Below are 14,654 nucleotides of genomic sequence, written 5' to 3'. Positions count from 1 at the left end.
GCTCCTTTTTTTTCTTTTCTTTTCGTTTCGTTTCTTTTACTCTCCTCTCCTCTCCTCGGCGTTTCTTCTTCCTTTCTCTTTCTCTCCGTTGCTCTTGCTCCACCCGCTTCGCGCGCGCGTAATCCCTTTCCCTCGCTCGCCGAAATCCCGCGGACGACTCCCTCTCTCTCTCTCTTTACGACGCTTTATCGTTCGTCCGCTCGACGCTTTTTCGCGCCGCAATATCGTGTGTAGGCCGATCGGAACCGCGTGCTTTTTCGAACCTCGTTGCAGCGACCGCTTTGCCGCCTTTCGAACCCGCCCGCCCGCCCGTTCCACTCCTCTCGATTACTCACCGATCCTAGCTTTTTCTTTGTCTCCTTCTCCTTTTCGATCGAGCTTCTTCGATCGGGAGAGCTTTTTTCGACTCGAGCTATTCAGAACGACATCTAAAGTTTCGAGTGCGGAGTCGATGTCGCAGGATCGGACGAAAGTAGGAAGACGAACGACGAAGAGACGCGCGAACAGGCATGTTGTATTCGGCTGTTCGTTTCAGGGGCAACCACATACGACTTTATAGGGTGTCTCCCTCTCCGCCGTCTAGACGAATCGAAAGATATGATCTTTGAATCATAATGTATCGCTTTTAATAAATGCAGCCTCCGCGTGCGTGCGTGAAAATACGATGCGTGGCAACGCACATCGACGTCCGGGGCCGAAAAAGAAGAAACCAGCGGCGAACGAGCGAGAGACGAAGAAAGAAGAGGAGAGACCGAGTTGGAGGAGGAAAATACGCGCGAACGAGAGAGCGTAATCGGCGTCGTGCGCGTGGAAATCCGCGCCGTGAGAACTTTCAGATATATATCTGTTATCGGACGATTCCTTTCCGTCTCGTCCCGGCTGTAACATCCAGCCAAACTTAGACCCGTAACGTGCGAGAGAAAGGAAAACGGGGAACCGAGCGTTCGACGCGATCGTAAATTCGTCGCGTTTCCAGGTCGGGCTCGACGCAAATTGCGGTGACGCGTCGAATCTGAAAATTAGGTTAAAGGATTCGGGTTCTCTGAACCTGTCTAGCGGTGGACGAATACCGACCGTCTGCCGTTTTAAATAAAAAATCGTGGCCGATACGAGATAATGCGTCGGGACTGGATTTACGGGGAACACTCGACGAGATTCTTCTGCCAGCCTAAGTGGCTGTCTATTCTCAGACTTGGAGGGGTTAATTCTTTTTTTTCTCTCTCTCTCTTTATCGACGCATCCTTCGTCGACCTATCGTTCACCGAATGTTTGTTGTTTTTTGTCATTTTTTGAAACAGGACTAACAGGTTCGTTACCGTACGAGTCCATGACTTTTAACCGTGTCGTGACACAGTCGTGATGCAACCTGCAGTTCAGTCGCGACCGTTCGACTAGTTTTTTCGCGGAACTGAAAAATTGATATTTTTATCGACGATTCCGTTGCTCCTGAGGCGTCGATCACCGACGACCTCCGTAACGATTATGGTCGTCAATATGTTTTGGCATGCAGCCACTGTCCAAGCTAAATTCTGTCCAAGCTAGCACCGTTTCGGAAACGAATTTTCACCGTGAGATGCTCGCTCGAAAGCCGCGCCACCGTTCAGAGGGTAAATTTAGCAGAGAGCAATTTCGAGCGATCTTTCTGGAGTCGAATGGTCCGTGTGGTGCAGGGTCAAGCGAGACAGGGGAACGATTTCATGGTAAACAAATCGACTAACCCATCAGGGCAGGGAGGACCACTTTATTGCACCCTCTTGGATGCAACGGCCGTTTCTGCGCGTGCAGCTCCAGCGCGAAAAGTAGATACGCGTGCACGCGCTTCGTCGTCGAAAGAGAGAGGATGCAATTCGATCCGTCGAGAGAAAAAAAGAGGGAAGCTGTCTCTTCTCAAGAGGTCGAATCTCGACGATGCAACACAGCTATGTCTGACGTCACCTCCGAATCCTCCGTCGCGATTCGGACGTACGGACAGACAATCTGGCGTCTAGACGTACCGAAATAAATAACGCGGGGCCTTGCCTCCCCATCAAACTGTTGTTTGCACTCGTAACACTCATCCGTCGTCCTTGCCGGGACCCCCTTTCCTGGGACCAGGGATGAGGAATAGAACGTAACTGTCTCGCGATCGTATCACTGTGGGACAATGCTATTAACCCTTTGCCTCGCAGTGAGACACGCGACAAACGCGTAGCGATAAAACGCGTGGGTTCGTTCGACGCGAAATAAACGTTTCCGAGGATCCGATCGAATTCTTCGCGCGAACTTTCTTTTGCGTCGGAGTCGACGATTGTTCGGCGAACATGACCGCATCGAATCGAAACAAAGTTCGATGACTCTGTAAGGATACGAAGCGTGATTTTCCCGGTATACGGCTAGCTTCGCGCGAAACCGTCGAGAACGCGTTTCTGGTGAAAATTGAACGCAACGCGGTGACGCCTACGTCCGGCAAATTATCAGCTTTTTCGTTCGTTTTCGTCGATCGGAATCGTACCCTGCGACCAAGAAAAAAAGGTAGACGGAGAAGACAGACAGACACCGAGAGGAAGAAGAGACGAAAAAGAATGAGTGGCCTGGTCGAGGGCTGCTCGAAGAGACGCAGAAAAGGAGGAGAAAAAATGGAAATGGTGCAATTTGCATGGCTCGGACACCATCTCTCCCTCCCCCGCCTCGTTGAAGGCAGACGGCAATCGAGATAAGGCGTACCTGGAATCCGGCAGGAGAGAATTCTCCAGGTACCGCCTTCTCGATCCTCTTCGTGTTCGTTTCGTCGAAGCGAAATTTGAATTTCGGATCGGGTATTGCGTAATCGCACGCCTACGCATAGGTGCACTCGTTTCGGTTGTATCGCGTTACCACCAGATCGTTTGAAATCGAAAACACCGTGTCGACTAGGTAATCGGACACGGAATCCCTTGTTATTCCTGCATTTTTACGCCGACACATGGATAAAATATTCCACCTTTCGAGCCCGTTTAAAACACGATTTGGTATCTAACAGCGCTTTCTGATACGTCGATTTGACCGGTACTGTTACATGATTCATAATTATAGACCGCTTTAGAAAGAGAAACGACGCTCTCGCTTCTCATACGCGGATGCTTCTGGACTTCGTTACGCGGTCAAAAGCGACTTCGAGGTTGGCCAAAATATTTTTCATTTGGAAAACGTAGCGAGTCTCCAACGTCGCCATTTTCCCCAAAGGCCGTACCACTGACGACTACCCTTTCATATAAGAATAGGATGTTTTCACTACTGGCTGTAATTATAATAATTGTCGAGTATTAAGATAACCGGCGAGTCCTCCGCTCGGAAATCATATATTATTAGAAGCTGTTATAGTGGAAAACGAGAGATAAAGGGGATCGAGCGCGTGTCCAGCTTGCGAGATTCATTTTCAACGGGCTACTAAGCTTTCGGAAGATGATTGCCTCGGTCGCGATAAAAAAGACATCGGAACTAACGCAAAGTGGACGAGAAAAGACGGAATCCGAGTATCTCCGGCATCGAGAGGATAGTCGCGTGCTACGACGAAGACTATGGATCAGATTCGTCGCATTCCGATGGAACGCGAGCAAGAAAGAATCGAAGAGAACGAGGAACACCGGTGTCCAACTTAAATGCGTATTATTCTGTACCGATCCGAAAAGAATATAGTCGTCGGTCCAACGGCGGCGGGTCTAATTAAAAGTGCATTAAATCATTGTGCGCGCAGGGTTTAAATTAAGGTAACCCGCCATAAATTGTCCAAGAATATCGATAAGACGAATACTTTTATTTACAGTTGGTCAACGACGACGCGCACTCTGCGAAGCTCTAATTAGAAATGCATTAAATTGCCAGCACGCGTGATTTAACGTCCCTTTTTCCATGAAATTTGCCACCGTTTATTTATCGTATCGTGGTTCGATTTCGAGCGCGTGCCAAAATAAGTTATTATGGAGCGATAAATCAGTATATTAGAAATATCCGAGTAAAATGTGCTTATCAAATTACCCGTAATTTGTCTGTCGAGTCCGACATATGCATTTTTAAAAATATCCGCAGAATCCACGTGCCGTTCGGCGATAGTTACGGCATCAGGAGGCAAGATGAGCCGCGACGAAACAAGAGGAACAGGAAGAGGCAGAGCATCGTCTGCGGATCGTTCTTCAATTTTCTTCGGTTCTCGTGTATCCAAAGACGATCTCGGACGAACACGGCCCCATCCTCTGGTTTACTGTTTCCACTATGAACAGCAACTACGCATTTCCGCCCCTTGAATTCCTCTGTGGGAATCGCGTTATTCCTTGGATCGGATACGATATCTTCGAACGAATGGAATGCATCAGATGCGCACAAGATGCGCTATTATCCGACTCCCGAACAGAGGAGACAGACTTTACCTAACTCGACGCGTTATTTAGAACTGGAATTCGAAGAGGAGGTAAAATGTTCCAATCGAAGGAAACAAATCGTATATACCGGAAATTTTTGTGAACCGTGAACGCCATGTATTCGACGGTTTTCTAGACGGAGTAACATGACGTGGTATGAAGAGAACGAGCCTGGGTAACGCCGATGTTTATCCACAAGTTATACTCTTTGGATTTCGCTATTCTCATCGGGTTTGGCCGCGTGCCAGGGACCTAAAACTGGCTTGCTTAACTTCTACTACGTAGATCAGGAAAATAGAGGAGGTGTGCAGAATTATCAAGGCCGTAGACAGATGGGCGTGCTACGAGATGGTTTCGAAAAATGCAAATTGCGTCTTCGACTATAAAGTACACGCTGGTCTTTCGCGCGATCGTACGCAGAATCTTCAAGATAGTTTCTATTTCGTGTTCTTCCAATAACATCGAAGGTTTTCGCGTGCTTTCCAACGCTTTTCCTGGAAGTGTTGCAACGACTCGGAAAGCTCGATTGAAAATAACCTCGAGATTGAAATCGATAGAGAAAACGGTGGATTCGGATCAAGGACAATCGACTCGTTTCATCGCGTTCGCTTCCGTTCCTGTTGATCCTAGGCTCGGATAGTAAACGATGCGATTTCGCCCGCTGTATAAGCACGCCGAGTCTAGGAAATCAAATTTCCACCGGTTGGGCGTCGGATAGCGATTCCTTTTTACGAAATTTCTACTACGTGACTTCGCGATGAAACTGCACCCGTCTCGAAGAGATAACGCGTCCTCCTCATCTTCCCGATCCAGTTATATTCGACGCTGTTTCCTCGTTGAACGAATTCGGCATGTTTTTCTACAAGATAACTATTTCTATCTTAACTGCCATTATACTGTAGAACATCAACGATAGGAACATTATTTTTTATCAAACGAATATTTATAGCAGCCAGATATTAGTTACGTGATATTCGGCACAGAAGCTTTTATAGAACTTTGAAGTTAATGTCATTCGAATTGCAAGATCAAAGTCTTCGTTTGGAGGAGACCTTCGATCGGTCCACGTGCGCCAAAGATCTCCACGCGCAGACAAACAAACCATAATACCGTCACTTTACATAATTTGATTAAAATCTGGGACCGTGCCGAGAGTAAAAAACGAGGGCTCGGAATCAGTGGCATTTTGACCTCGTCTATGGCCCCGAGCATCTACGACTTTTTTCTAAATAAACAGGTGAAAGTTTCTACACGCGTAAGCGCAGATTTATTCGATGAGTCGAACTAATCTCGACGCAGTTCTCAATGAGTCGTACCATTCTCGCTTCTTCGTCGCTTTTCTGTCCGATCTCTGAAACAATTACGTACTTTTTCTCTTTATCGCAAAGCCTTCCCAGGTGTATCGACGCGATCGCGGCTGAAAACGCAGACGACAATTATTTTTATCGTCTAGGAAACGCGTCTCGTAATTTCCTCGCGTGCAGTCAATTACACGGAATCTCGTGGAATCTTCTCCGGCGGGTAATTCTTCGCTGTTTAACTAACTGGTGAGCAGATATCGCTGATTACGAGTCTGGCTTTCCGGTTTGCTTCTCCAGTTTCCACGATCCGGCCGCTTCCAGACGCCAGACCGATTAACGAACGACGCGAGCGCAACGGGGAGAATTTTTATGGGGCACGTCGTCTCGGAGAGAAAGTATTCGGTGTGCTTGTGCCATGGTGTTCGACCTGTTGATTTGCACTCGGCTCGTTCGACGTCGTCGTCGCGATCCGTTACGACGACGCATCGTCACGCGGATTCCTGTCAACTTGGCTAGCCGACAATCTTTGCTCCGAGATGCCGTCGATAAGAATTCAACTTTGGGAACTGTTCGATAAATCCTTTAGGTTCGAGATTCATAAAATTGGAATTAACCCCTCGGAATATAAATGAACCTTTTAACGGCGATTAAATTTATATGTAACAAATACTTCTACTTGGAACATTTGTATGAGTTATAGAACGATCTGAATATAGTGTTACATTTAATGTAATGGTAAACTGCCAAGTAAAAAGTAGATAACGTTAGAATATATTTTCGCATTTACAATTGTAATGCTTGCAGAAGATATGCACTTTATGACGACTGTTAAGAGATACCGAAATATCTTTTTTCATGTAAATAGGTTGGTGTCGTAAACTACCGAGTGTACAATTCGCGAGCAATGTTCGATTATTAAACTTTCTTCGACGAAACTGGTGCAGTGCACTGCACTAAAGTATGAAATCGCGATAAGTGACGTAATTTCATTGTCTTATCAGTAAACAGGTGGAAAATCCGTGACAATCAGCGTGTTTGACCCTTCGTTATGCATTCCACGAGTTCATTCAACTTATGTTTGATCACGTGAAACGAGGTCAATTGTAAAATCCTGTGTTCATCATTGCCTCCCCATGGAGTTCCCCCTTTACCGTCAAAGTACAGTCGAGTAGCAATGATCTAACACAAAACTCCAGTTGTACGTGCAAACTAGCTTGTCTTAGTGTGCGCGAAACTCTCGTACGATATCGATGTAACGATATTCGTGCTCTAATCGATTTCAGTGTAGTTTCTTTCTTGATTCAAAACGCGTCGTTGAAACTTTCGCTCTTGCCGGTGACGTTTTCAAGGAAGAGTTCTTCGCTATATCATGGTGATCGATAGGCATCGTTTTAACCGATATTGTGACAACGAAATAGGTTACATTTCAAATTCGATCGGTGTTTTAGACGAGAGCCTTAATCTTATCACTGCGTTATCTTCTACCTGCCTGAATGATACGATAAATTAGTCTTGGCTCTGTAGGAATAATTGTTGTTTCTTTTTCTTAATTGACGGCAAGCATGAGTGCACCGTACCAGTAAGGAAAAACCGTTGACGAGGAGCACACGTTTCCGTTTTCTCTCAAGAGAGAAACATGTCGGCATTCGTGAACTCAGCATACGAGGTACATTTTGTCTATTTATTTTCGCTATACTTTCTTGGTAGACTAAACACGCTTGAACCAATTGTGCAGTTAAATTCTACGCTTTTCTAATAATATCGTATTTTATACGTTTCGTTGCGCGCGATTTCTCGCTAAAGTTAACACTTGATCAAAGCTCAAGGATGATTCAGTCTGATTAAGGCACTTACCGGTAATTGGTCGATCCTTTTTAGCAAAACATTGCATTTTGCAGAACAATGAGCTCGATATATTGGAGGCTGGGCATCGAGCAGACGACCCGTTGAAAAACAAGGTATGTTATGATTCTTTGTAATTGCAATTAACAAGTGTTATCTGACGATCAAGGAAAAATTCCAAGAAAATAACTGAAAGCTTACGACACATGCATACGCGTCCTTCGATACACCTTGGCTATATCTCGGATAATAAATTTGTAATATTTTCCCAAAATTCTTGTTTATAGGAAATAGAATCTAATAAGAAATCACGCAATTGTTTGACAGTAGGATACGAAGCGCTGGATCATTTCGTTTCGAAACATCAGAGAGCTTTCAAAGTATTCCTTCTGACCTTGATTAACGTTCTAATATTAATCTACTTCATCTTCGCCACGCTTTACTGGAGAAACAACAGTAGGTTGACGTAATTTCTAAACGTTCTTTATTCGATCGCTATCTTAACAAACATTTTTCCACAGATTCCGAGGATGGGTACAATTGGTGCCACGGCTATGGTATGCTGATCATCCTTTTCGCGTTCACATACGGTGGAATACTTTATCATTTCGTTGTAAAACGATTTCTCGGGCAAACCTTCGTCTCGTGCAGTCGACCATTACGTTATCGCATCAGAAGTTTCCGAAATAGAAAGTGAGATCGTTTATTGTCCTACAGATCTCGGTTTCTTTAACATTATCGATTTTTATTGTTGCTCTAATAACGTAGACGGTTCATTGATCGATCTCCACAGATATGGCGACGCCGTTATTCAGACAACCATTTACACGTGTATATTCGGGGCAATTATTGTCTTCCTTATTTTTGACACTGTCGGTTCGAGAGAGAGACTTTTGAGCTTGATCGGTATCGTTATTTTGCTAAGCTGCGGACGGATATTTTCGAAACACCCTGATCGAGTAAGTAATCTTACGGTGTTAATCATTCTCGTACCTAACCACATTTCTCCATGGCCAATTAATTTTTAAAAATGCTTTCCCCGAACATAAATATCTCCTCAAAAGCTTGATCAGATGGCAGAGTCGAGACTGCTGCAGTTTTTTGAATGTCAAATTCCAGAGAGCACTTTACAATTTCAAGCAGTTCATCGGTCACATATATATTGAACTGTTCAAATATGTATCCATCCAGATAAATATTTCATCGTTGCAATATTGCAAATATAACAAGTCACCCATTTTACTTTCAAGCTGAGATAACTGTACATCAGAAAGTCTTATGGCAACGCGAAAGTCGTTGAAATATCTGGGTCGAGATATTTATTATGTATTTTAGATCAAATGGAGGCCAGTTTTGAGCGGATTAACCCTACAGTTCGTGTTCGGTTTGATAACGATTCGATGGAAAGTTGGTCGCACCATTTTCCAGTGCATCTCCGACAAAGTAGCAACGTTTTTGGACTTTGCTAGTAGCGGTATAAGTTTCGTTTTCTCCCAATGGGCGCTGGACGAAAACGTCTTCGCGTTTGCGGTGAATCTACCTCTTTACTTCTTCAACGTCGAAAATAATGAATGTCTTTACCGACCAATTATCCTGATTTTCAGTCGCTGTCCGTAATCTATTATTTCAGCTTCATCATTCAGATACTTTACTATCTGGGTGTCATGCAATGGATAATCTTAAGATTGGGCCAATTTCTTCAAGGTATCACGGGGGCCTCGATCTGCGAATCGGTGGTCTGCGCTTCCAACACCTTCATTGGAATGGTGAGAGATATCTAATCATTAAGTTTCGTGTTACTTTGAATTTCATTCGAACTCTGTAATTTACAAGGTATTGTTTCCCTTTGATTTCAGTCGGAATCTCCATTAATAATTAAACCTTATCTGAGTAAATTAACCACTTCCGAAATTCACACTGTTATGTGCGTTGGTTTCGGAACAGTCTCAGGTGAATAAATACGAGATCTTCGCGCAATAAATCATTTGATCGATTCTCTTTAACAGACACATGTTAATCTTGGCTGAAATTCAGGGACCGTATTAGCTGCGTATATTAAATTTGGTGCGAATCCGGCTCACTTGATCACGGCAACGTTGATGGCTGTACCTGCGGCTCTCTGTTTTTCCAAGCTATTTTATCCAGAGACCGAAGAGATTATGGTCACCGGTGATAACGTTCATTTGGAAAAATCGTAAGTTACGCAACACAGAATTATCAGGCATAAATTGATATGTATGAATTGTTTCAGGCAAGATTCGAGCTTAATGGATGCCGCCACCAAAGGTGCCATGGCAGCGATACCTTTAGTTATGGGTATAATCGCCAATATAATAGCGTTCGTGTCGTTTATCGCGCTACTAAATTCCTTACTCGCTTGGCTGTGCTCTTTAATAGGTTACGAGAACATAACTTTCGAAGTAAGTGCGAGCTGGCGTAACTAGAATTTGTGTCTAGGGTACAGGTCAAATCCCCTATCTTCTCTCACGCTACGTGAGGAGTCTATATTTTGGAACAGCCAAGCACGCCTTGGATCCCACTTAATTACGACACTCCTTGTTCTTTTCAGTGGATTTTGTCGAGGATATTCATGCCTCTGAGTTGGATAATAGGTGTACCGTGGGATAAGTGCGAGTACGTGGGGACTCTGATCGGTCTGAAAACCGTGGTTAACGAATTTGTCGCTTATCAGAAGTTGGGAGAATTTAAGAGAGAAAATAAAATTTTTGGTAGAACGGAGGCTATCGCAACGTTTGCGATTTGCGGATTCGCGAATCCCGGTTCCGTAGGAATCATGCTCAGTATACTGACTTCATTGGCTCCTGATACGAGGGAGAAAATAACTAACACTATCATGAGAGCTTTTCTGGCTGGATGCGCTGTGTGTTTCCTCACAGCCAGCACCGCTGGTAAGATCCTAGCTACGATTGCAGCGCTGCGAACTGTTTTATTGACCGAGCAATCTTCTTTTTCAGGGCTACTCATGGACGACGAATTTGTTCTTGGCGCAATGAATTCAACAGCGACAAACACAACTGCCAGTTGACTACATGATCACTTAGAAATTTAAAGAAGCCGTGACATATCAGTATTTGTAAATAAGTAGGGTTAATGAAAGAAACCATATAATTTTGTTAAACTTTCTTGATACTATTTGTACAATACTGTATTTATAAAATGAACATATAGAACGTTTGGAATCATCGATACGTGAGCCCATACCCGCGGCACATTAAATGCGATGAGAAAACTAATACGTATAATAAAATATAGAGAACTTAAGCTAGTGCGGTTTGTACGTTTTCGGTGAATAAATATAAAATCGTGTATAGAATAAGTAACTGAGTATCACAAAACACCGATAAGATTATTATTGCAAGTACGAAATTATCGTATATCACATTTTGAAACCGGAATGTCTCGGTGCCTTTTTATGTAGCTTAAAGAAGCAACAGTGCAATATCATTTCATTATTCCCTAGATATATCTTTATGGTAAACTGTGAAGTTGATGCACTTCATAGAGATTATGCGTACGGTTGAACACATCAGCAGTTACCTCTAACATTTTTGGCAAGACGTCGACGTTTCTTTGGACGTTGGCACCGCAAACCTAAAATGAGATTAACGTACAAACTAGCTCAGAACATGTATGGAATAACATCATTTACCTTTTTAAATAAAAGTTCTCTAGTAGGCATGGTATACATGGCAACCACTGCCGCTTTCCTAATCACCCATGGATGATGTTTAGCTAATGTCTTATTGTAAGCATCCTGACAACAACTGGAGGTTTTATCGCTATCTGACAGTTCACCTAACTGTCTCAAAAATTCTCTAATAAAATCTGGAAATTCACAGTGTCATTGTACAAGATATAGTGAACTTGGACAGAAAATATTTCATATAACATATACCTAAGCCTCTGTGTAGCCGCAACAGGGTACGAGCACCATTTGAATAGTCTCCTTTTTCCAAGAGTTTATTCTCTTTTTCGTATTCTATCATAGACTTCACTGTCATATAATTCTGATCATTCTTGTTTACTAGCTCAATCAGAATCTCAATTTTCTGCTTCAGATCGGAGGACACAAAGCCAAACACACTGCCCATCAACTGAAAGAATCTGTAACAAACAGATGGTAGAAAACAACAGTTTCCATGATTCACAAAACTAACTTATAAAACGGTAATCAAACAGAAACACATTCAATGACAGTACACCAAAGATATACGTGAATGAAAAACATCTAGTTTATGATATAAAAGAGTCAGATAGCAAGAAACTATTACACTGTTTGGTTTCTTATTATTTGAAGGTTATGTGTACAATGAAAACAGATATTTCGTCACTTACTTATACAGCTCATTATAGGCATCCAGATAGGCTTTGAGATCAACATCATCATCCTGCAGAAGGGCTCGGTCAAAGTGATCATGGACTAGTCTTAAATCAAAAAATACTAATTCTGAACCTTCCGCCATTTTCACGTCGTCGAATCGAACCCCGAGATTGATCAAATTGTTTGCCACGCAGGTACACCAGCCACGTTATATGATCAAAGGTAATATGCTTATCTACCTACAGCTAATGATAACAGATTTTTTTCAACAAAAGAAACAAAGATAATCTAAAATAATCATATCGAGCTAATATCATTAATTCGCTTTAAAAAGTACAGGCAATCAAGGCTTATCAGCGTTGATAAATATTACAACTGTTAATAAATTATTAAGCAGTTTATATAATATACATTGTGAGGCAATTATTTGTACTTCATTATAATCAAAGAATATCGTAGGATGTAATTTCAAGAATTATTTATTTTTTGAAGAAAATTTCTTGTGTTGGTAATTTCGCCATTTATCGCTGGATGGCGCTGATGGTATCGTTTTTTAAAACGCGCGCCAATGGGAACTTGAAAAACGTATGAAAAGGGGTTTCCACGATATTACATGCTATATTAAATTAGTTATTTAAAAATTATCAAGCTATCTTTGGGACTTTAAAATTTTTTAATCTTTAAACTTTAGAACTTTAGAATGTCAAACTTTAATATTTTAGGGCTGTTATCTTTGGAAAAAAAATTGTTTCGGTCTGGACTGCCCTAAACTAGATCTAAGGAAATGATGAATAATTTCACAAGAAAATTAATCTTATGTTAAGAATATAACAATATTCTTTTTTTGCATATTGAATCGATCGATTTCAGTTTCTGCAGAAGTTTCCACACGCGTTCGTGTCGTATCGTTGTACGCGGTCTCTTTGTTCTCTGCAGGACAGCATAATTTAATTTAAACTGAATGGCCGTTAAACATTCCAAACTTGTCTTTCACCTTGTACTCGCCGATTAATTAAAGCAATCTAAACGTGATTGCATGCTCGACCGCATATTCATTCGCGCGAATTCATTGACGTCGAAAACAACGAAAGCGAATGGTACCATTCCATTGCACGTCCATGGGAATCGTCGCTCGAACATTTCATAAGGAAAGTCCTACGACCATGAACTCTAGGAAAGTTAGAGCCGTTTCATAATGACTCATTGCGTCATTGCTGACGCTTAGAACAATGGTAGGCGAACAAAGAGTTTGAAAAATCTCGCTGACACATGGATACAGAGCCGGTAACTGGTGTCCCTGGGGGCGTTAAATAATTCACCGCAGCTGGGACCGAGGGTTAGGTAAGAGGCGAAGGTTGTGGGAGGGCGAAGGAGGCGAAGGTTGAAGGACCGATCAAATATTCACATCTACTTCAACGCGGATGGAGCTAAGCAGCGTCGAGCACGTAAACGTAACCGAGAGAAGAAGAATCTGCGAAGTCAAGTCCAATTGTCTGATACGTGTTCCGAAACTACTCTTTATGTAGGTTAAGAAGAAGGAACGATAAATGGATTCGGTGAAAGCGGCGGTTCGTATTCGGAACCATCATAACTTGTCCAACCTTTTTCTCCTTTTTCCTTTTTTTACGATAGTCACCAATATTCGGTCGAGCGATCTCACGGGGACCAACTTGAACGACCAATCACGATGAGCAACGTAAAAATGCGTCACTGGGGTGTTGTAATGTTGCTCGTAGGATCTTGTCGATTTCTATGGTTCATATTCCTCGATTCATCTTTGGGGTCCACTGTTATTTTTAACCTTGGAAGTTTATCGAGAAGCTTTCTTTTTGTTAAATTTCTGGTGGTATAATTATTTATTCTCCCGTCCCGTTCAGCTCGTTACCCTTTAAAAGAAAGTTGATCTTTCTCCGAGTAGAGTTTGGCTAGAACCGAAGGGCTCGGGAAAGAATTGGTCAACGAGGCGTGCTTCGCTCCTAATCATCATTCTAATTATCTTGGTAACCCAATCCAGTGTTCGTGTCGCGTCTTGGCTTCCCGCCTTTCGTTCCCTCTCGAACTTCTCGATTCTCTCGTCTCGATTCCTACACCCTGCCTAGCAAATTTTCTACCCTATCAAGCGGTTCGTCTTCGCCTCGCCTCTACCTCTGTTCCTTTCTCTTTCCTTCGTTCCGCCAATCTATCTCGTCTCCTTTCTTCGAAGTCTAACTGCGGGATTGACGACAACCGCCCATCTAAGTTTAACAATTAACGGCTGAAAAATAAATTAATTGGAAACTAACGCCTCGTGTCAGACACACGCGGCCTAGTATAGATAGAGGGTTCTTGAAGACCTTGTTCGAGGTCTGTGAAACGTGGATAAAGTATTCTTTAAAACGAAGGGAAATCAATTTCTTTTATCGACAGCATAAATATTCTAAAAATGTTTGCAAAAGAAGTTCGTAGAATGTCGTCCTTGACGTGACAAACCACGTGCACAATATTTCAGACTATTTTTATGAAATGCCAAGCCACTGTGACTGTACGACATCCATTCAACCACCCTTACGAATCTTTTCTTTCCTTCGACTCGTCCTTTTGTCCCGGTTGTCAGGGTTGACAGAAAGTGCAAGCATCTGGGATGAGGTGTTTGTCATATGTCGATAGGCGTCAGCGTTGACACAGTCTGTGAGCGTGAAACGGAAGTGGCGTTTGGGGGCGGCGACGATTGAAGGGTTTGAAGGGAAAGACAGATAAATATTTGAGGAATTTGTCGTCGCGGAAGGCGACGACATCGGGAGACTTATCGCCTGTTTA

At 42.9% G+C, this 14,654-nt stretch overlaps 2 protein-coding genes across 4 annotated transcripts in view; one reads left to right on the top strand and one right to left on the bottom strand.

The window, feature by feature from the left end:
• CNT2 (Concentrative nucleoside transporter 2) overlaps window positions 1–14,654 on the top strand; it is a 20,831-nt gene extending 6,177 nt beyond the window's left edge. Inside the window, exons 1-13 of one of the 3 annotated variants that reach the window (XR_013039000.1) lie at window positions 273–7,340; window positions 7,573–7,632; window positions 7,804–7,972; window positions 8,038–8,209; window positions 8,310–8,475; window positions 8,852–9,046; window positions 9,121–9,282; window positions 9,373–9,466; window positions 9,551–9,710; window positions 9,768–9,936; window positions 10,086–10,425; window positions 10,492–12,080; window positions 12,581–14,654. Coding sequence is in view for 2 of the 3 variants with exons in the window: in XM_012284338.2 (XP_012139728.2) it covers window positions 7,311–7,340; window positions 7,573–7,632; window positions 7,804–7,972; window positions 8,038–8,209; window positions 8,310–8,475; window positions 8,852–9,046; window positions 9,121–9,282; window positions 9,373–9,466; window positions 9,551–9,710; window positions 9,768–9,936; window positions 10,086–10,425; window positions 10,492–10,562 (1,788 nt within the window). In the remaining variant the exon portion in view is untranslated. Of the gene's footprint in view, window positions 1–272; window positions 7,341–7,572; window positions 7,633–7,803; window positions 7,973–8,037; window positions 8,210–8,309; window positions 8,476–8,851; window positions 9,047–9,120; window positions 9,283–9,372; window positions 9,467–9,550; window positions 9,711–9,767; window positions 9,937–10,085; window positions 10,426–10,491; window positions 12,081–12,580 lie in introns of those variants that run through there. The other 2 variants (XM_012284338.2, XM_076534336.1) reach the window with 2 other exon arrangements.
• On the bottom strand, window positions 10,643–12,006 carry LOC100875230 (ceramide-1-phosphate transfer protein). The gene is made up of 4 exons (XM_003702772.3): window positions 11,873–12,006; window positions 11,433–11,641; window positions 11,187–11,362; window positions 10,643–11,128 (listed from the first exon to the last, which is right to left on the bottom strand). Exons 1-4 carry the CDS (start codon window positions 11,998–12,000, stop codon window positions 11,006–11,008), a joined length of 636 nt encoding a protein of 211 aa, XP_003702820.2. The 5' UTR covers window positions 12,001–12,006; the 3' UTR covers window positions 10,643–11,005.

Source organism: Megachile rotundata, chromosome 8 (assembly GCF_050947335.1).
Source record: "Megachile rotundata isolate GNS110a chromosome 8, iyMegRotu1, whole genome shotgun sequence".
NCBI classification, from domain to species: domain Eukaryota; kingdom Metazoa; phylum Arthropoda; class Insecta; order Hymenoptera; family Megachilidae; genus Megachile; species Megachile rotundata.
The sequence above is the reverse complement of the archived record's forward strand: the minus strand, read 5'-3'. Positions and strand labels throughout refer to the sequence as shown.

Excerpts from the sequence above, each read along its gene's own strand:
- LOC100875230 (XM_003702772.3), bottom strand. The coding sequence starts at position 12,000 with ATGGCGGAAGGTTCAGAATTAGTATTTTTTGATTTAAGACTAGTCCAT. Across the intron at positions 11,363-11,432 it reads GCGGCTACACAGAGGCTTAG|ATTTTATTAGAGAATTTTTG; the intron begins GTATATGTTATA and ends GTGAATTTCCAG. Across the intron at positions 11,129-11,186 it reads GAGAACTTTTATTTAAAAAG|GTTTGCGGTGCCAACGTCCA; the intron begins GTAAATGATGTT and ends ATCTCATTTTAG.